Raw genomic sequence first — 20,202 nt, forward strand, 5'->3', positions numbered from 1 at the left:
TGGGACCATTAGCATCTATATTAGGTCATTCACTACGTCACCAGCAACTTTTATTATCAGAGCTCAAGATCTCCCACAACTCTGATCTCTCCATCTGCAGTCACTTCAAAAACCAAACAGCCCACAAGACTTCCAAGACTGAAAACTTAGTTGGTTACACAGAGTGCTGCTTGCTTTCTTTCCCCTGCCGGTGGATGCTGCTGTGAATGTGCCACATCTGCCGTGCCAGCAGCGGGTCCCCTGCGAGCGCGGGTTGCGGCGGTGACATCACGGCGTTATCCCGGCAGGGCGTGGGCAGGCGGGCGGGAGAGCGCCGGGCTGCGATCCTCGGGAGCGCTCTGCCCCGCCGCACGCCGCTGCCGAGGCAGGGAAACCGGCTCGATTGTCACCTCCTTAGTGAGTACCAGAGATGGATGCGTTCCAAACAATCCTGAAATTCTTTATGAACCGGAAAACCGCTATAGGTTACAGTTTTATGGCGCTGCTGACAATGGGAGGTGAACGTGTGTTTTCTCTTGTTGCTTTCAGATGCCCTTGCAGCAATGAAAACTTCAGGTACGGTTTGGTCTTTCTCTTCTCTCCAGCTCTTGTTTTGCTGGTTATTGGATACTTCTTGAATAGCAAGACCTGGAAACTCTTTACAGGCTGCTGGGTGAATCCCAGGAAAATATTCCCCAGAGGGAATATCTGCCATTTCTTTTACGTCTTTGGACAAATCACTTTAAATGCTCTGGTAGCCCCAGTGATGTGGCTTTCCGTGGCTTTGCTCAACGGGACTTTTTACGAATGTGCCATGAGTGGCTTGAAAAATCCTGCCTACTTACAAGCAGTTTGCCACAGCAAATCGGAGAACTGCATCGAAGAGCTACACAAGATCGCCTGTGACAAAAGCTCCCTGCCCTTTTCAGAGAGTGATGAACTGAAAAGAACACTTCAAGCACAGTCCCAGGTAAGAAAAATCATAAACAAAGAGCATTATCCAGGTTGTACTGGTGCTGGGATTTATCTGTGGAAGATCCTGATGTCAGAAGTTTTCTTAAAACTGTTGGCTTCATATAAACAATGTTTTGGCAGCCTTGCAAAATACAATCAATCCATCTTTTGTTTCAGTTTGAGCTGTTCCATATTTCTTAGAGCTCCTCACTGGTGGCGGGGTCAATAAGACCAGAAAACGTAAAGCTTTCTTCGTAAATCGAGATTGCTCTAAGGAGAAAAAAAAAAAAAAAAAACAAACAAAAAAAAAACAAAACCAAAAAAACCAAGCAAAAAAAACCCACCAAAAAAACCCCCCAAAACACCAAAACAAAACAACAACAAATAAAAAACCAACCCAACTGGATTGTTTAGGAGGCTGATTTAACAGATGTCACCTCATTAAAGGGGTCTGTCCTGTTAAAATATTCATGCCACACTCTCCTATTTTAAATCGTTGTGATAACTGTAGAGTTGGTTTTTTTTTTTTTTTGTCATCTTGGAAAACAAGATTTGTGAAATATCTTTTGAGTGTTTACATAATGTATTTCTTTTTGTGCTCCTCATTTTCATGATACCAAATGTAAGCATGTTTTTGTCCTGCTTGGAGGAAGTGAGAAACAATAAAGCAAGCAGATCATGCAAAACTGAGATCTTATTACATTTTCCAGTATTTGTGCAGTACAGTTTTGCTCTCTGCATTGTAATGCAAATAAATTCAGAGGAAAAAAATCAAAACAGTGGAGAGAATTTTAAAAAAGCTAAAGAAAAGGGAAGAGTCTGTGCAGCCAGCAAGTTTTTGTCAGGAATTGTATCCATCTGGAACAATTTCCTTTCCAAGAGCTGGTTTTGTTTTCAAGTCCTCATGCAAATAGGACAAAGACTGCACTGCCGACAAAGCAATTTATTTGATAGCTTTAGAAAGCAACAACAGATAGTGCTTAAGACTTTTTGTTGTATGTATAGAAAATACTGAAAGACCAGGGATTCAGTTTTAGCATGAGAATATATGAGTTCATTTTCCAAGCTGCAAGAAAGTGAAAAACTGCTAAAAAGAGCAATTTCTCAAATACCCATAAAAATCGGCAGTCAATACAAAGTGATTGGGAAAAATAAAGAAAAGCTCTAACTATTCTTGCATATCAGTTCCTAAAAATAGTTGTTTGTCAAGCTTCTCTGTTTCACAGACTTCCCTGAAGAAACGTTCTATATTCCATCAGCTAAACACAGATTTATACTGTTATACTGCTGGTTATTTTTTTTAACATCAGTGCAAGAGTTCACGTGAGAAAGGATGCAGCTCTCCATATCATCACCATTAGAGCATGGGAAATCAGTTCCAGTTCATACAAGCCTCTGAGCCTTAGAATCTTTGTCCCAGAATGGAACTGTCCCAGTGTTTGAAAACAAGTTTATTATTTTTTTTTTTTAACACATTGCAGTGGATTAGACAAGTAAAACCATTGGCTAGCCAGTGGCACAAGGCAGGAAAAATTGTGTCCACACTGCTGCTCTCCTTATAGAACATCCCACAATAACCATTTCAAGCACATTTTTCCATTCTCTCCCCTTACTGAGGAAGTAATTATGGAAGTGGCTCTTTCTTTTAAAATGTTCCTGACAGAATTTTGTCCAAATCTGAAGCTGCTACAGAAAAAAGAAGTTGAGTGATGCTGGTTAATTATGTAGTTGTTTTGTTGGACATTTTTCCCTAATAAAAAGAAGTCAGAAAACAAAACATATAACAGTGGTCATAGTTTAAAAGGTTGGTTGATCTAGAAAAAAAGTTACTTGCCCTTTTTGATTTTGTAGTTCTTCATGATTCAAAATTAGTAATTCTTGTTGGGTAGTTTTATGTTATGCTTTCAGGAGTTAGGAAACACTTTACTCTTTATCAAAGAGACACCAAAAGGAGCAGTATTGAGAAGCCTCTATGCTGATGGACTTTCTCCTCAGTCCTGTCTTGGTTTGAAAAGACAGGTGTCTGCTAAGGAAGGCAGAAGCCTTCCTTGACATACAAAATGTAAAACCCTCCCTCTGAATTATAATTTTGAAATTAAGGGGCTCTCAGGCAAAGATATGGGAATAGGTATAACAGTTCTTTATTAGGAAAATTAAAAATACAAAAATAATAGTACAAAAAAAGAAAACAAACCACTGACAGAGTCAGAATACAGTTTGACATCCTGTGGTTCAGGCTGTTGGTAGCAGACTAATTAAATGGTGGCTGCAGTCCTGGAGTGACAGATGTGGTTCTGTTGTAGCACAGATCCTGTAGAAGGGTGTAGGTTTCCTCTGAAGGTCTGCTGGTGGTGTAAATGGACCTGGTCTTCCCCTGGGAATCCAGTGGAGAAGACAGTTGCTCCTGTGGGAATCCAGTGGGAAAAAGCTGCTCCTCAGAATCCAGTGGGAAAAGGCTGACTGTGGTGTTACAAAGATCAGATTATATCCAGGTAAGGATGCTTGGCTCCTCCCCTAGGGCAGAGCTTCTCACAATGGGATGATGCATTTTTTATCAGTCACAGCAGTGAGACTCATTGGCCTATTAACAGAATATATCTCCCAGAGGGAGGATTAGTTGTGTAAGAGATAAAGAAAACAGCTTAATTAACAGAAGATAACCACCCCACCTTTAACAGATGGGAATAGAATGCACATTCCCATTTCCAACCTAAGGCAAATCCCCACGTGGATGTTCCACTAACATCAAATGGAAATCAAGTGTGGTCACTTTATTAGACATTCATGATTCAAGTAGCATTTTCACTTGGGTCTTTTTAACCTGAAACTGATTTATTTTGCCTTCCCAGATTTTAGGCTGGTGTGTGATAGTTACCACAGCTCTCCTCTCCCTGCTAACCTCTTGCTGTGCCAGCTGCCAGTCAAAAGTCAGCCACCTCCAGCTGATGTTCTGGAGAGTGTATGAGGGGACGGAGAAAGAGCAACTGGAGCAGATTTTCCAGCTGTATGCCACCAAGCTGAGTGAGCGAAACCTGAAGTGCTTTTTTGAAAACAAGGAACCAGAACCCATTTCCCTGCCAGCTTTCCAGGCGTGGGAAGATGCTTCCCAGCTCTACTCTTTCAACAGCAGCAAACAGCATTACAGCACAATTCACAGGCTAGTTGAAGAAGGCCAGAAAGGAATCAATGAGGAAAGAGAGACAATTCTGGACATTTCGGACAGAAGGGAAATACCATAAACCAAATGTATTTTCAGCTTTTTTATATCTTGTTAATATGGAATACTTCTAGCTGGTTTCATCTCTGTATTTTTCCACAATTTTTTCACTCTTTCTTCTTCATCATGTTTCCTCCCAGTTAGATATTTGCTCCAAAAGGATGGAATGAAATTATTTCCCTACACGAGTGAAAAGGCAGCAGTACTCCATGGCACACAGAGTTCATGTCACTGGCTCAGCATCAAGAGCTGACAGCACAAAGAAAGGAATAATGGCTTCTACAAGAGGGTTTTAACAATATGCTATGCAAAATGTGCTATGGTATGCTTGTCCTATGTAAATCTAGAGATTGTCAACAAGTAAAGTCATTTGAAGTGTGTGAATATAATAACAAGATATGTGTGGTTTTCTGACAGTGTACAGAAAGTAAAGGTGTTCCATCCAGGTCATTTCCAGGCCAATTGTAGATACAGCCTTGTTTTGAGGCACGAGTGATCCCTCAAGGCTTCTCTGTCTTTGGATATTTTGCCTTTGTAGAACATCCCCCTATTATCTGCTCCCAGTCTAGACTTTCTCTTTGTATGGATATGAAGTTCTAGTTTTGAGTGAGTTTCAGGCACTGTGTGCAGCCTGTAGTACTATGTAATATTGTTGTTTCTGAGCCTGCAGCCAGTGTACAACTGGTCTGCAAGGAAATTCCACTTTTAAAGACAAGAAAATATTTTTCCAGAAGACTGACTTTCATATTTTGAATATCCTAGTAAAACTTTGTGTCTGGAGCAAGAGGAACCAGCTGGTGAGGCAACTGCACAGTCAGTATCTCAGACAAATGCATTTGACCCCAGAACCCTGTGCTTTACCTCACCCACTTGGAATGCATCACATGGCTCTCAGGGTGTTCGGAATATTCTCAAATGCTGTATAGAAGAACAAAGTTTCTGTCCCTGGGCAGGCTTTTGTGCAGCCAGTCTCTGCTAGTCTGCAAAGAATCATAGCTTTGCTGTGCTTGAATCATGCTCTTCTCAACAAACCAGGATATCCTGCCCAGCTGTTCTCATACTCATTGGGCTTCTTCAGCAGGTAAAAGCAACTATATACAGACCATTACTCTTTATGAAATAAAACACAAGCGCTAATTGAACTCTCTGCTTAGAATTTTCTCCTTGTGTTTTCAAGAACTTGTGACTTTTGAGACAATATTTTAAAGTTCTTTCATCCCAGATGACCCACTTAGCAGCACATTTAAAACATGTTATATGCTTAAATGAGCCTGCTGCAGCTGAAAGCGCAGATGTAACACTGCCAAAATGAAAGTCACAACAGCAGATGTTTGACACTGTGCCTGGCACATACACCAACCATTTTCTCCCCAGGAGTCTCTCCTGGCATAGCATCTACCTACTTCCAGACAATATGAACCCTCCTATTTGTCTGGTTTTATCTTTCTTTATAAGAACTGCCCCAGCATCATCTGTCCAGCCCCATTTCACCTCCTCCCTGCATATAAGGGGAGACAGCACATCCCCTAAGAGGACAGCCCTGCTGCCTGGGCCAAACTTTCCTTTCCAAAACTGTCTCTCCACCTCCTCCCTCAGAAAATCAAAGCAAGTAGGGAAGCAATGGGGAGGACAGCAAGTAGGTTAATGAGTTGATCAAAGAAATATGGGAAACAAGTGGGTTGATGTAAAAGATAGGGCCTCCACTGTGATATAATAGCTGAGACACAGAGGCAAAAACATAGCTGGTAGAGGGAAGGGTAGGAGAACAGAATGATCCCATGTAGAGCTTTTGGTATCCTCTTTTTGCTCAGTAGAAGGCTTAGGGCTCTGCACCTGAGTAGCCCAGGCCATCTGAAATGGCAGCACTTCCCAGCCCTATCTGCTTTTTTGTGGAGGGGCAAATCCAAGATGAACTTCCCTCTCCTCCTCCTTGCCTGCTTCATGTTTGCAGGTAGCTCATGTTGAGACTGTCTCCACCCCCAAGAGCAGCTGCTGAACTCTTTGTGATGCAATGTGTGCCTCCTAGGAGCCCATCTCTCACTGATCCTCATTCCCAGGGCTGTGTGACTCCTTTGTCTTAACAAAATTCTTGTGATTTAATGCAATTTCCATGTGGATCCTAGAATACATCTATAAAAACAATCTGAAAAAACATCCAGTTTGACCCTATGTCTTCAACTGGAATGTGGGTTTGGCAAATTTAGTCCTTCAAGGGGTTATTGCAAAAGCTCCTTTCTATCAACATTGTTCCTGAATCCAGCAGCTACCATGGCAGCTCAGAAAGAGCCAGACTGTTGTCAATACTGTCCAAAACAAACTGGAGAGAGAGAAAAACACCCAACAAATAAAACCAAACAGCAAGATCAACATTTTCTGCTGGAAAATTTAGATTTTGCATTAATTCTGATCCCCATTAAAATATGAGTATACGAGAAAATAGAAAACTTATGTTTAATCCTCTGTGCTCTGTCCCTCAGTTTAGTCTTTAAATTCTCTTACCTCTTCCACATTTGCTGCTCCATCAAACTTGAAGTCTTTGTTATAAGAATAAAGTCTTTTTTACCATGTTAAGCCTTCATATGCTCTCAATTTAGTTTCAGCTGTACTTTGCATTATGGCATGATGAATCTGTCCAAATTTTATTGTTGAAAATTCCAGTGTAAAAGAGAACTTGCATGGAAACTATGCAAAACAAGTATCTGGTTTGCAATGGAGCACCAAATTAAGGTCAAATTCAAAGCTATAAAGTGAAAATTGTGAAAATGTCTTGGCAGGAACAATAATTTAAGTGCATAGATAAGCAAATCAGTGAATAACAAATATTTTTTCTTAAAACCAGCCTGTAACTGAACAGCAGCTACTTTAAAACTACCATTTACAGCTTCTCAGAGGATAAAACAAAGGTATTTTCAGTCTTTGTGACTCCAAAAGACTAGAAGGTAAAATTAATGAGGTGGTTTAAAACTTGCATCCCATAAATCTGTCTCGCTTTTATCCATGAAATGGAAGAAACAAGAATATCTGTTTAGACACGTACATAGGCTGGCCAGCAAAATGATGTCCATATAAAGCAAAACCTCACTTTTGAAAATGTTATTTGCAACTCTATGACATTATATATTGCTTAGTGAGAAAATAAGACCTATGCAGTATGAATTAAAAATGTATCTCTGCCCTTTTTCAAAATCTCAGTCAGTATTCCATCTCTCCAAGCAGCAAGTATAAAGATCATTAACATTTTGATGGTGCTCAAACACAGCCTAGAATTACTGAAATGTTTAGGAAGCCACTAACTTTTCAGTCCCTCTACATACTACTGGGGACTTTTCACTTCCAAACTTTTATGCATAAGTCATGACACCAAGTAAGTAAGTACAGACTGTTAAAAAAATTGAAACCATTATTTCAGACAGCATAATAGCAAGATTAATGAAAGACCAGAATTCATCTGCTTAAAAGGGGAAAGGCAGCAAAAATAATATTTCTGCTAGCATACTTTTCATTCTTAGTGTTTTTCCAGTCAGTGTTTGGAAATAGGAAGATATATTAAAGGTCTTGCTATCTGTTGCAAATTCCACAGTTCTGACCTTTTCTTTACTCTCCACAGCACAGCACGTCAATGTCCTGTTTACTGTCTATCACACTAGGCTGTATTCCTTAGCACAGCAACCTGCTTATGCATTTTCCTCTCCTTGCTGAGGTCTGAAAAGCAACATTTACCAGCTTCATAAATTCTGCCAGCTTCTGTCAGACCTACAAACAGGCCATAAGTCAGTATACAGGGACCTTGTGTGGCAGCGCCTTCCATGATAAGGGAAGGATTTTTCCTGTCCTACAGCTCTGGACAGGGGGGTGACATGGTTGGATTACCCCATCCTTTGTTATTTCCCACCCCCATCCCCACCCCAACCCAGGAACTCTCTTCAAAGAGGTCCAGAGTTATTAATTTCCTGCATTCACAGGGTACTCAGTGTCCACAATAAAGCCCATCTCTGCAGCCACTGCTTTTCAGGAACAGATCTATCCTCAGGCACAGCACTGCTTAATCCAGCAGTAGAGCCTGTAAACCAGCATCAGCTTGCTCTGGACCAGAGGGTGTAGTCAGGCTTCCACCCCTGGCACACACAAATAGCTCCTAGTGCTAGAGAAGGCAATATAAACATTAGATCTAAACCCAGAAGCTGTTTTCTGCAACTCATTTGATCAGATCAATCACATCAAGTACTTTGAGAAGAAATTTAATTAAAAATTTGATTTTGCAGGAGAGACAAAAATTATCAACATAATTTCAAAAGTAATTCTCAGTTATATTCAGATCCAAATTCAGAATCCCATCTTGGACATCTTCAGCTGGGCTTTGTCCTTAATATCATTCCTCAATTGATTTCCATTTTTTACCTCAATTTGCCAGAAAGCCTAATTTTACATGTCTTGTTTCGTCTCTTTTTAATTTAATCCCAACTGCAACCCTGCCAAGTCACAGGACCAACATGAGAAGACAGTGAACACCATGGGAACTCAGTGTAGAAGGGCTCACTTTGGCTCCATGTCAAAACTTGTTGGCCTTTCTCCAGGCCACTATAAATTAGCAGTAAAGCCCAGGCTTTGCAATCTGAACCAGCGGTGGAAGTTTTAAACTCCCAGTCACTGCTTTAGGTGCACCTTTCCTCCAGTATTTATTTCTTAATCTGGAAAGCTGGCTTTGTAATCCTCATTTTCTGTTTGTTTGTTGTTGTTTTCTTTTTCTTTTGCTTCATCTCTTTCCATTTCCACAGGGAACATCCACAGCCTGATCTTACAGACTTCTTTGTTTTCCAAAGAACTGAAGGATAATAGCTATGTTAACAAGAGGTTTGGCTTTTACTACTTGAATTGCTTAACTGTCTTAATTACTTTTTGAACTGGTTTTACTCATCCTCAGACATCCTCTGAAGACCTAATACAGTTAAGTATTTAGGCACTTTCTCATGGCTGGGAACACTCCTGCTGAAGAGTTCAGATCATGTAAACAATTTCATAATTCTGAACTAGAAAGTTTAATAGAGTATTTGCAACTTCTTACTGGGTCACTTTAGACATGTTTTGTTGGTATGTATCTCAGACAAATGTGCGATTATTTAAAAATTGTTTTGCCAAAGAAATGTGAAAATGCTGTCCATATCACATTTTGCCTCAGAAATGTTTTACTCCTACTACTGAACTCCTTTTTGTTTGCTAAAAATAGTCTTTCAAAAGGACAGTATGTGCTTTAATGTTTGTTCTAACCTTTCCAAGTAATTTTTTATTTCTGTTAATAAGTCTCTTTGGAAGTACAAGCTGCAGAGAAATAGTGTATTTTTCCATTGTTAATTTCTCACTGTACTTTGCCATTGAATAACATGTACTTAAGATTGAAGTTTCAACTGTAATAATGCATTTATAAAGAAGGGAACTATGAGGAATAAGACCCAGAAAACCAGTTATCTGACATATATCTGAAAATAAAGTACCAATATCACCTAAAGAAAAATGTAAAAGTGAACAAAAATGTGATTTTGCAGCCTGGTATAATTTTTTAAAATGAGGCAGTGTATTTTAAACAGTGACTGAAATTCTGCTTGTCTCATCAGTTTCATTCAGCTGGCTTCACCATTTCCAATGGATCATCCGCCCCAGCTCAGCTGCTTACCAGGAGGAACTTTGTTATATATTCTTATTTAAATTTCTCTTTGAAACTCCTTGGAATTCTAACTTGCCAATGGGGGCAGAAGTACACCTTTAGAGACCTGTGTCTTTCTTGTCTGACAGAAGTGTGAACACCTACTCAATAAAAGGGAAATTTCCATCAAAGTAGGTGAAAGTACATGCTCTGGTTTTATCTTTTTGATTTTATAATTAGATTTGTGGGTAGTCACGAAAATGTTCCTCTTATTTTCCTTTCTTACAGTTCTTCTTTGCTACCACTGAGCTTTTTCATTTTGCAGAAAATCCTGCAGCTTATTCTTAATATTAACATTTTAAAGTAAAAAGATATCTAAGATAATTATGGTGATGATGAGAAGAGTCAAATGGCAGAAGTAAAAATATTGAAGTTTAACATCTGTATGAGACAGTTAAGACTTATGCTCCTAGGAAGAGGAAAAAGGAAGGGAATATATGATTCTAAGCTAAGATCACTGAATCTGATGATACTTAAAAAATGCAAATCTTATTTACCTGTGCAATCATGTCTACAGTTTCAGAGTAACTACGGCACTTTTTCACAGCTGAACGGGCCAAAAAGTCATCAATCATCCTTATGCCGATGCTGTATCCCCTGAGGAGGAAACAAGGAAAGGCAACATTTAAAATGGGGAACTTTTTTCCACCTGCCATCTCCCTAATGTGTCTCTTGTGTTTCATCAGCAAAACAACTGCATGATCCTAATTGAGGGACTTCAGTGACAACACATTTTGTGTCTACTTTCTTCTTTCTACCACATTTTACAGCACAGTGGGACTGCTGTTCATGTTCATATCATTAAGCATGATAGTCCTGGCAAGGACGATATGAATTGTCTACACAGTTTGTACATTGTCTATACGTATAGACACCAATCCTGGGCACCTCATTGCAGCATTCAGCTGCCATAGGAAATGCACTCACACCTGATCTCTTTCTCCTCTTACCTCTTCACCTCATTTTTCACTCTTCCTTCACAATTACCCGTTTGTCTTTTTTTTCTAACATGTTATCTCCCTTCATCTAACTAGCTGATGGAAAAAAATCCCGAAGTTGTTAGTTAACACATTACTGATAGGTATGTCTTTATAAAGGCAAGGCCTTGTAACATGGCTCCAGCCTGTTACTTAGGCTAAGTAGAAGGGAACTATGGGAGAGTGCTCAGCTGGAATAAGGGTAGAGAATCATGAGAGACAGGAGAGACGCGAGATGTGCTGCGTGACTGCCACATGTCTGCAGCACGTCCACATCATGGTTGGTTGACTTGGGCTTGCTGTGCCTTAAAACTATAAACTGTAAAATGGTAACAGGCTAACTGCTTAAAAAGGCTGGGTTTTTGGCAATAAGGAGCATTCCTTTGTACCTGTCTGGGGTCCCTGTGTCGCTCATAACCACAACAAACCCAGAGGTTTTGTGCACTGCCACCTCCATTTTGTATATAAAATACTACAATTTTTTTTAAAAACAAATAAAAATAGATGGAAGATAATGGAATTTTTATAAACCAATATTCATTCCTAGCTCTGACACATTAACAAAGGCCAATAACTTCTTAGTGTGCAAAAGAGCTGTGACTCCATACATTTTCTGAAAAATGGAAAGACATTGACACAAACATCTTGCAAGAATAGGTACTCGGCTCAGAAATGTTTTTAGGAAATTATTTATTTCCAGTTATGTGGATATTGGCAGTGTCTGCTTTTTTTATTGGAGGCCCTACATCCTCAGTGAAGCAGCCTGAACTCAGTGGAGTTTCTTACTGGTCTGTGTACAACATCTTTGGCTAGAAGACAAACAATGAGCTGATGATGAGACAAAAAAGTGGATTTGGAAGGGTGAAGATTAAAATTGCAGTATGTCATGTGTCTAGAAACAATTAAATATTTATCTATTGCCTAAGTGTCAGTATCAATAACATTGGCAAATGTGTCATCATATATTTAGTAAGGTATATATTAGTGACATACGAGACTACTACATTTCAACTTTTATGCCCTAGATTTGTGAAGTCAAATTAACAATAGACTGGTAAGCAGCTACTTGGCAACTGTACAGTGAAAATCACCCTTCTCACTACAGACTATATATGTACACAGAGAGAGAGGTAAGTACACTGTCCCCACATGTCACAGGTCTGCTGAGATGTGAGGTTTCTTTGTGAAGCTGTGCTTTTTCATAATCACGGAAGTAAAGAACATATTGTTTTAATGAAACCTGTCATTATATTATCAACTCTTCCTCAAAACAAAAAGATTTTATAGAAACAACTGCAATAATGAAAACATAAGGAGGAAAATCTGTCTCCACATCTTCCAAAACTGTTCTCTAGTAATTTTTACCATGGCATCATTGAAGAAGCCTGTGCATATTTTATATGTATGATTTTCACCAGAGCTGAGAGATGAATATAAAAAAAATATCTGAGGGATGTTATCCCTTATAAGTTTGTGAATAAATTACTTTTCTTTTTCCTAAATAATTATTTTCTTTTTTTAGTTTATTCTCATGGATAGTTATTAGACTACAGCTAGTTTGCAAACTTTCAGGTTAATAGTAAAGTGGTCAGGGTATTTTTGTAACACCATTTTGCATGTCCACTTTGCCCAGAAATATAAGCCTTACTGCTCTGACAAAGGCCTTACTATATGTTCTTGCTGACCAGCTAAAAAGCTGTTTCTTGTTGATTCTCCATTGTATTGTTTTTATGGTAGTAATGCCTAGGAATCTTAGTCAGGATGACAGGGTTTGTAAACATTGGATCTTCATTTTCCAAGGAGGTTATCCATGTGAAAATCCACCTTCATTGATGTTTTGTGTTATCTCACTCATTGCTGTATGGTTTTTTTAAAGGTGAGAGGCTCATTTGCCCCTGACCCAGTGAGAGATATAAAATTTAGATTATATTAATAATTAGCATAACTAAAAGATCAGCAAGGAGCAAGAGCAAGCTATGAAAACAATCCTGACACTTTTCTTCAGAGAATTAAAAAGCTAATTGTTGATCTTAATGCACAAATAAGTGTTGTTTCTGTTGACAGAATATTGAACCTTTTCCCTGTCTTCTCTGTAACTATAGACAGAATGCTGGAACTTGTGAGATAACAAGAAAAAAAAAAGCTGAAAGGTAATACGTATGTAAACAAGTACCATTATGGATAAAACTGAACATTTAAAGCAGTACTTACATTCTATCTAAACAGGCATTGACATCTTCATCTTTTTCATAGTCCTTGCACAGCTGGGCTACCAAAGCCCCATATGTGAGGACAAAAAGTTCTCTGCTCTGTCAGAAAATAAGAATATAAAAAATGAAGTGAGCTAAAATCCAACTCTTACATTTTTTAAGCTGCTGCTCATTAAAAAATAAATAAATTTTTATCTATGGATGCATAATCACTAAAATCCACATTTCAAGCATGACAGAATCTATATTGATCTCACTTGAGTTTGTAAGGGATTTTGGTTGTTAGAAATACCATTTCTTGGTATACTCAGAGTTACTGTCATCAGTAATTCTTGCATCTTGAGTGTATGTATGCTGGATTGACAAATGCTGGCAAGTGCCATCCAAGAATAATAACAGCAGCAGGAAAAGAGGCAATGAGCTATTACTTCCTCTGCAGTAGCACAACAGTTCACAAAGGTAGGGTTGGTCTGATTCAAATTATTAGCTGCTTTCTCTAAAAGAGTAAAAAGTAGATAAAAATTTAGCTCAGAATAATGAAAAAAATACTATAAATCAGAATAAGTGTAAAGAACAAGAAGAAGAAGAAGGGGATGGTGAGGATTGCAGCCCCTTGCCCAAGGAACATGGAGAGCAACTGAAGATGCCAAAGGTACATCTCTGCACAGGTCCTGGTGCAAGCACTGCTGTGGGGTCTTCAGGTGTGCAACAATTTGGAGGAGAGTGTCCTTCTCTCCCTGCCCTGTCAGATCACATCCATGCACTGCAGAACTGTCTATATTTGGCAGGAGTAGCAGCTGTCCTTTTAGTGAGAGATTGAGTTGATTCTTACAAAACATCTTGGACAGGAATTAATTAAAGTGCTACAGCCCTGTGGCATATGGTCAGACCAGAGCTGCTTTTGGTCTCTAGCCTGTGGAAAAAAAAATTAGTGAATACCAATAAAAACAATGGAACAAATCACACTAGCAAAGTAAGTACAGCTAGGTGGAAAGATTTATTTCTGCTCCATTTGCATCAGATGTTTGGAGTTTAATCAGTGTTGCTGTTTTAACAAGTCACTGTCCAAAACCTTAAGCAGAACCATTTTCCAAATTCATTTTAGTGATAACTCCTGTTTAAAATAATATTGTACCCTTGGCCAAATTCTCAGTAACAAGTTTTCAATGGAGTAAATGGATGTCATACAGGTCCTCTATTCTTATGTTATTATTGTTTAGCAAAAAGTCTCAGTTGCAACAAGAAAATTACCTCAGAGAAACATACGCATAATATATCAATGTAATCAGATTTATCAGCCACACTTGCAATCCACTGGAATACTTTTTGACCATAAACTTAGGTATATTAACTGTAATTATATTACACTCTTCCATTTATTTTTCAGTGGAGATCTCTGTCCTCTTTTCAGAAATTGATACAATATTGTCTTAAATCCTTCTGGATTTTTTCCACTGCCCAGTTCCTGTCAAAAATCAACATTCACCATAGAGAAAGCCCTAAGGCTCTAAACTCCAGAAGAAAGGTTTGTGTGGAATAGCACCATTCAAGCCTAGAATAGAGATCTTCTCTCTGTGTTTCACTGAATGACCATCTAACCACAGAGGTGCATAAACTTACCTGGAATTTATATCTTAGACCATAAGCACTTGAAGCACTTAGACTTCTTTCTGTTCTGAATAGACTGGAGTCTCAGAAACTTTGTGCCCCTCTTTCCCAAGTCTGTACAGAATCCCAGCATTAGGAATAATAGCCATAAATGCTGCCTGCAGCTCTGCTTTAGTACCACCAACCTTATCCCTATCCTTTCAGTACTTTTAAATGGTTCAGAAATAGGAGTGTATAAAATGCATCTATAGAATAATAGGTCATTCTTACTCCATGCACAATTTTAATAACATATTACAAAAATATCTTACTATTTTGTGGTTCTCCTGCTTTCTTCCTGGTGACCGAGACATACTGCTTGCATAACTCCTGATGTATTTGATTGTCAATTTTTTGGCTTTTCTTCCTCAAGCAGCACAGTTTTATCTCAATCCTCTTTCTCTTCTCTTTTCTCCTCTCTGCTCTTCTGTCTTTTGCATGAGATGTGTTTGCTGCAGTCTGTAATGCTGCTGATGCTCCTCCTATTATTCTCTAAATGCACTGAGCCCTTTGGGAGGAATTTGACTGGCAACAGATCTGCCACTGTCCACAACATAAATAATCACTGTGTCCATAGGAATGGTTTGTAATCAGATACACAGCTAGCAAACATCAGAAGTCAAACAGAACAGGCCTTACATTTTTAGGGACAGTAAATTTATTTTGCTGTTTCTATCAGATTTTGGTGTTTGGAGAGATAACAAAAACTTCCGCTCAAAAGAATAAAAACACAATTGCAAGATGCTGCTGTACAAGGGAAATAAAAATTGATTGTTTTCAATCTAAAGAAGCTATAGTAGTCTGCCAACTTTGACTGCTGTAGTCTGGTGAGTTAATATCTGCCTAAATTGGGGAAATGTGGCTTTTAAGGCACTGCTACCACCATGGTTGTGTAAAGCTGCCAGGGCAGATTGAGAGAACTCAGCTTCCCAGAGGAATAAATTCTGTACCTGCCCAGCTGCCAGCTTGTGCAAATGGCACTTTCACTAACAATGTTCCTAGGCGGTATTCTATCATTCTTAACCTGTTATAGCCCCTGTTTCTTAATATCCTTGCAATGAACATCCAGGCTTAGTTAATCTGTTTTCACCTGTGGTAAATTTGGCCTATGTGTTAGTTTTGATTTGCAACGAACTTCAATGATGGCCACTGGTGAATTTAGAAATCAAATAGGTAGTTGTCATTCCTTACAGGACTTACCTGCACATACATTCCAACTCTCAGGAAAGGAAGCAAAAATATATTGCCTCCTCTGAATGCCATGCTGTTATTAAATTTCTATTAACTAATAGATCCAGTGCTAGAATAAAATTACAGATGTTTACTACTACAGATACACAGAAGGCATTCAGATATGATTCATTTGGGATAAGGAAGATTAGTTTATTTTTAAAAATGGTCATTTAAAGTTATGACAAAATTCAACCAGGAAAAATAGGGATTTTCAGTTTTTCTTTTTAAAGCTCAGTCATCCTAACTGCTTTTATTTCACACAGAATGAACTTGTATTGACAATTTTACAATGTAATTGCCTCTTTCATTTTTAAGGTGCTTTTCTGAACCTGTAAAACCTTATTCCATTTTATAAGTGAAACAATTGTAGGTACTTCTCATATCTAAATGTTAATAAATCTTAAAAGCCAGGCATTACAATTCTCTAGATAGTGATTTGCATTTCTAAACTGAGTCTGAGACAGGTTTGTTTCTCAGATTGTCTCCAACTGGTGACAAGCACCAAATATGCCCCACAATGCAAGAGTAATCCCATATTCCACAAGAAAGTTACTGCATTACATTAAAAAAAAAAGTAAAATATTATAATTAGCATAATTCAACTTTAGTGAACCCACTACAAAGCACTTAAGACTACTTATAAATGAGCACAAGTCTATTTATCTGGTTCAGAATATATATGGATTAATTACTTCAGCCTGCATTATTAATGTCATAATCATGTGGGAACCCAGTGCACAGACAGTGCAATGCATGGCAAGGACACATCAACATTCTTTGAAAAATACAGACATGGCCACATGCACACAAGTAAATTCACACATATATTGCTATGTATTGGGTAGAACATACTGCATTTCAAAAGGTTTGCACATTATTGAGAAAACTAAGCAGAAATGGTGTGTCCAAATAAACTGGGGATTCAATGGCTCAAAAAGAGGGAAACAAGTCCTTGGTGGATTGTCTTGCAGCCTTTTGAAAAGAGTAGATGTAGGCACACATCTGTAACCTGTTTCAATCTTGAACATATACTTCTTAGAAGTAACCCTTCTAAGTAAGAAGTAAGGCAATTGGAATAGTGAGAAAGTTAGAATCATCCTCCACTTCCCTTTCTGTCCTGTTTTTCAGGAGAGAAATTTAGCCTTCAGACCCAAAGTCAATCTTCACAGTGCTCAAACATTAGAATACAGCAGTTCTCTTAATTCCCATCAAACTAAAAAACAAAAACCAAATAAAAAATATACCCCAAAGCTCAAAATCACAAATAAAAGCATGCACCAGCATTGTGTCTCTTGCAATGAACTGGTCATTATGGGAAAGCTGATACCTGTAGAGGTAAGTACATGATAAGTGCAACATAAAAGTAAATAATAAAATAGATATTGCCCAATTAGAAAGCCTAAAAAAGAAAAAAAGTGAAAAAATTATTTGACCCAAACCAAGGATGCATAAACCACAAAAGGCAAGTGTCCAAATTAGTAAAATATATGGTCAAGCTTTTGTTTGCTCTCCATTTTTCAGATGGATAGATCTTGTATTAAATTTTCTCTGACAGAAAATAGAACTCCTTCAAATCACAAGAAGGTAGGTGTTGAGGATTTGAAGCTATGTGGAAAAAAGAACTTGAACACAGGTTTCTCATATCACACATTCATGCTTTTACTAGAAGCCCAGTGTGACTGCTGCTCTTACTGGGCAGATCACAAGACATGGGCAGCGTTCCCCTCTAGTCCCACAGGATATCTGGTACTTTCATACCATGCTTTCTAACAGGCATGGGTGGGCTTGACATCCTTGCAAAATAGAACTCAAAATGTAACTAGAGGAGCCACAAAACATCAGCCTTTTGACTGCTAACATGGTGATGAAAACGTGTGCAGGACCAGAGAGACTAGGATTCAGTCTCCTCCTCCAAACTTCAGATGAAAAATAGAAGATCCCTCTTCCTCCCTACCTTTCCCTGGCCATTAGATAATAAAATCCTTGTCTTTTGGTTATTTTTTTGTTTTTTTTTTTTTTTTTTGATCCAATAAATATAAAAATCCTCTCTGTGGCAAAACTAAGTACAACTTAGTTTTGTTGAATTATGGCAGGAAATCTGGAGAACACGGCTTCTTTGCAGCACAGTCACATCTCACCACTAATAATAACTGAGTTTGTGGAGGAAAAAGATGAGTTTGTACTAGATCAGGTGGAGAAGGGAGCTGAAACCAATCTCTCTATTCTGCCATGGTTGCTTTATTTCTATAAAAAGGAGAATAAAAATTGTTTTCTGGGTGTGTATGGGAAGGTGAAATCTCTATTCCAATAACCATGTTTTAAAAGAAATGACAAATGATTCTCACTCCTTAGAAAAATATAAAAATCTCTCCTCATAAGTGAGGTTACTGGCAGTGAGTTCAAGCTGATGGAGCCCTGAAATATGAAAGCAAAACTGTGACTAAGGTTTGTTCATGGATCCTATTTGCCTCAGATGTCAGCTATAAGCATCTTTTTGCCTCACAGGCCAGCAAGCTGTCACCTCAGGTAGTGGTATTTTGGATTGCACCCAGTCCTAACTCTTCCTTGGAATTGGATAAAGAGCCTAAATGTCTGCCTCAGGATCCTGGGTTCCTCTGCAAAGGGAAGTACTTAAAGGTTTGATGTGCCACCCAAGCTCTTAATTGGATCCAACCCTGTAATTTGTTCCATAATAGGATGACCCAGCAGTATCATTTACAGCAGACCATGAAAGCAAATGCCAAAGAATGAAAATGCAGAAGTACAAAGTTGTTGTATTGATTGTATAAATTGCCTCATTCAACAGTCTTAGGCTGACTATTAATATTTAAGTGTTGGATACTACTTCAGTTTCACATCTAATGTGTTTCTTGAGTAAACAAGAGATGCTTGGGAGAGCCTTCCTCCCTTATAAACAAAATAAGATACAGGTTCCAAAAGAAATCTCAAAAGGAATCAATCAGAGATTTTAAAATTAACTGAGGAAGACTCTTATAAAATGATTTTGTAATAGCCTGATAGGTTTATTCCACTGATTTATTTTTTTAATATAATGTCACTAGTACCAAAAAAACATTACCGAAAATCCTGTGATACTGAAGGAAAATGAAGGTTTAAAATGGCAATATTCAGACAACTCTGGAATTTCATTGCGCTGTTACTCTGTCTCAACAACTAAGAATGTAACAAGTTCCAGAAAAGCTGTAACAAAGCGCTGCTGGATGTTTCAGCATGTTTCTGTACTGCTTTTAATTTTGTGTAACAGTGTCACATTGCTTGAGAGCCAGTGACGTGCAAGGACCTCCTTCCCAGATGGGGACTGGGGGTGAGACAAGCAGGCGTCCACCCTAACAGTGCACTGGAGGAACAGGGTCCTGCCTAGTGGAAAGGCAAGGCATGTGTAACATGTCATCCCTGTGTAAAACAGCTGAGAGTGTCTCTGCCATCCAAGCAGACACCATGGGTGCTAAAACTGCTGTTTGAGATCAAATTTATTATTAGCAACCCTCTCTGCAAGAGGAGAGAACAGGCTGTGCAGACACTATTATATCATACAACCAAGTCCACACATGCTGGAGATAGACATCTGTAATGGGAAGGCAAATTTCCCCATAAACTTTCTGGCTAACTTTTACTTTTTTTCTTTTCTCGGTAAGAATGTTTATATGACAGACTGTCAGACTTTTCAGTTTTTAAACACAAATATTTGCATATTCAGATCAGCCTAGTTTATGCAATGCATAGAACTACTGGGTAGTGTGACCATAGAAAAAGTGCAATCCAGAGATAATCATCAAGAGTGAAATATTTTCAGTTTTTCAGACCCCTGCTTAAGGCTTGGTTTGTGAGAGATGCTCAGAGCCTAGGTCATCTATCCAAAAGCCAGCTGTGGAAATGCTTAATTAATTGAAAAATTTTTATCTCTGTCCATGGAATAGGATTGTCTATACTTGCAGAAAATCTTAAAACTCGTAATCACAAGCACACTATATAAATACCAGTTGGTTTGACATTTTGCGAATAGCAGATTATATATATATATATATATATATATATATAAGAAAAAACCCACAAAAAACCAAAAAACAACCCACCCCCCCCCCAAAAAAAAAAAAAACCCAAACCAAAAAACCCAAACCCAAAAAAAACCGCAACCAACTTTCCAAAGGAAACATTCAGCACTGTCATGAAAATAGACACGACGGCTTCTTGCCACCTACAGGTGAAACACTAAAATCCTAGTGAACCAGCAGCTAACTACTTCTCAGACTCTAGTGCTTGAATTTT

The 20,202-nt window shown here is 38.4% G+C and overlaps 2 protein-coding genes across 2 annotated transcripts in view; one reads left to right on the top strand and one right to left on the bottom strand.

The window, feature by feature from the left end:
* TRAPPC3L (trafficking protein particle complex subunit 3L) overlaps positions 1 to 19,938 on the bottom strand; it is a 22,407-nt gene extending 2,469 nt beyond the window's left edge. Inside the window, exons 1-3 of the mRNA XM_021555481.3 lie at positions 14,955 to 19,938; positions 13,037 to 13,134; positions 10,346 to 10,445 (exon numbers count right to left, since the gene is read on the bottom strand). Of these exons, the coding sequence (XP_021411156.2) occupies positions 10,346 to 10,445; positions 13,037 to 13,134; positions 14,955 to 14,996 (240 nt within the window). The 5' untranslated portion in view covers positions 14,997 to 19,938. The remainder of the gene's footprint in view (positions 1 to 10,345; positions 10,446 to 13,036; positions 13,135 to 14,954) is intronic.
* Positions 293 to 9,992, top strand: CALHM5 (calcium homeostasis modulator family member 5). Its single transcript, XM_021555480.4, has 2 exons — positions 293 to 949; positions 3,783 to 9,992. The coding sequence occupies exons 1-2, from the start codon at positions 410 to 412 to the stop codon at positions 4,170 to 4,172; spliced, it is 930 nt and encodes a 309-aa protein (XP_021411155.1). The 5' UTR covers positions 293 to 409; the 3' UTR covers positions 4,173 to 9,992.
* Positions 19,939 to 20,202: the final 264 nt, after the last annotated feature.

Source organism: Lonchura striata, chromosome 3, assembly GCF_050655825.1.
Source record: "Lonchura striata isolate lonStrDom1 chromosome 3, ASM5065582v1, whole genome shotgun sequence".
Classification (NCBI taxonomy): Eukaryota; Metazoa; Chordata; class Aves; order Passeriformes; family Estrildidae; genus Lonchura; species Lonchura striata.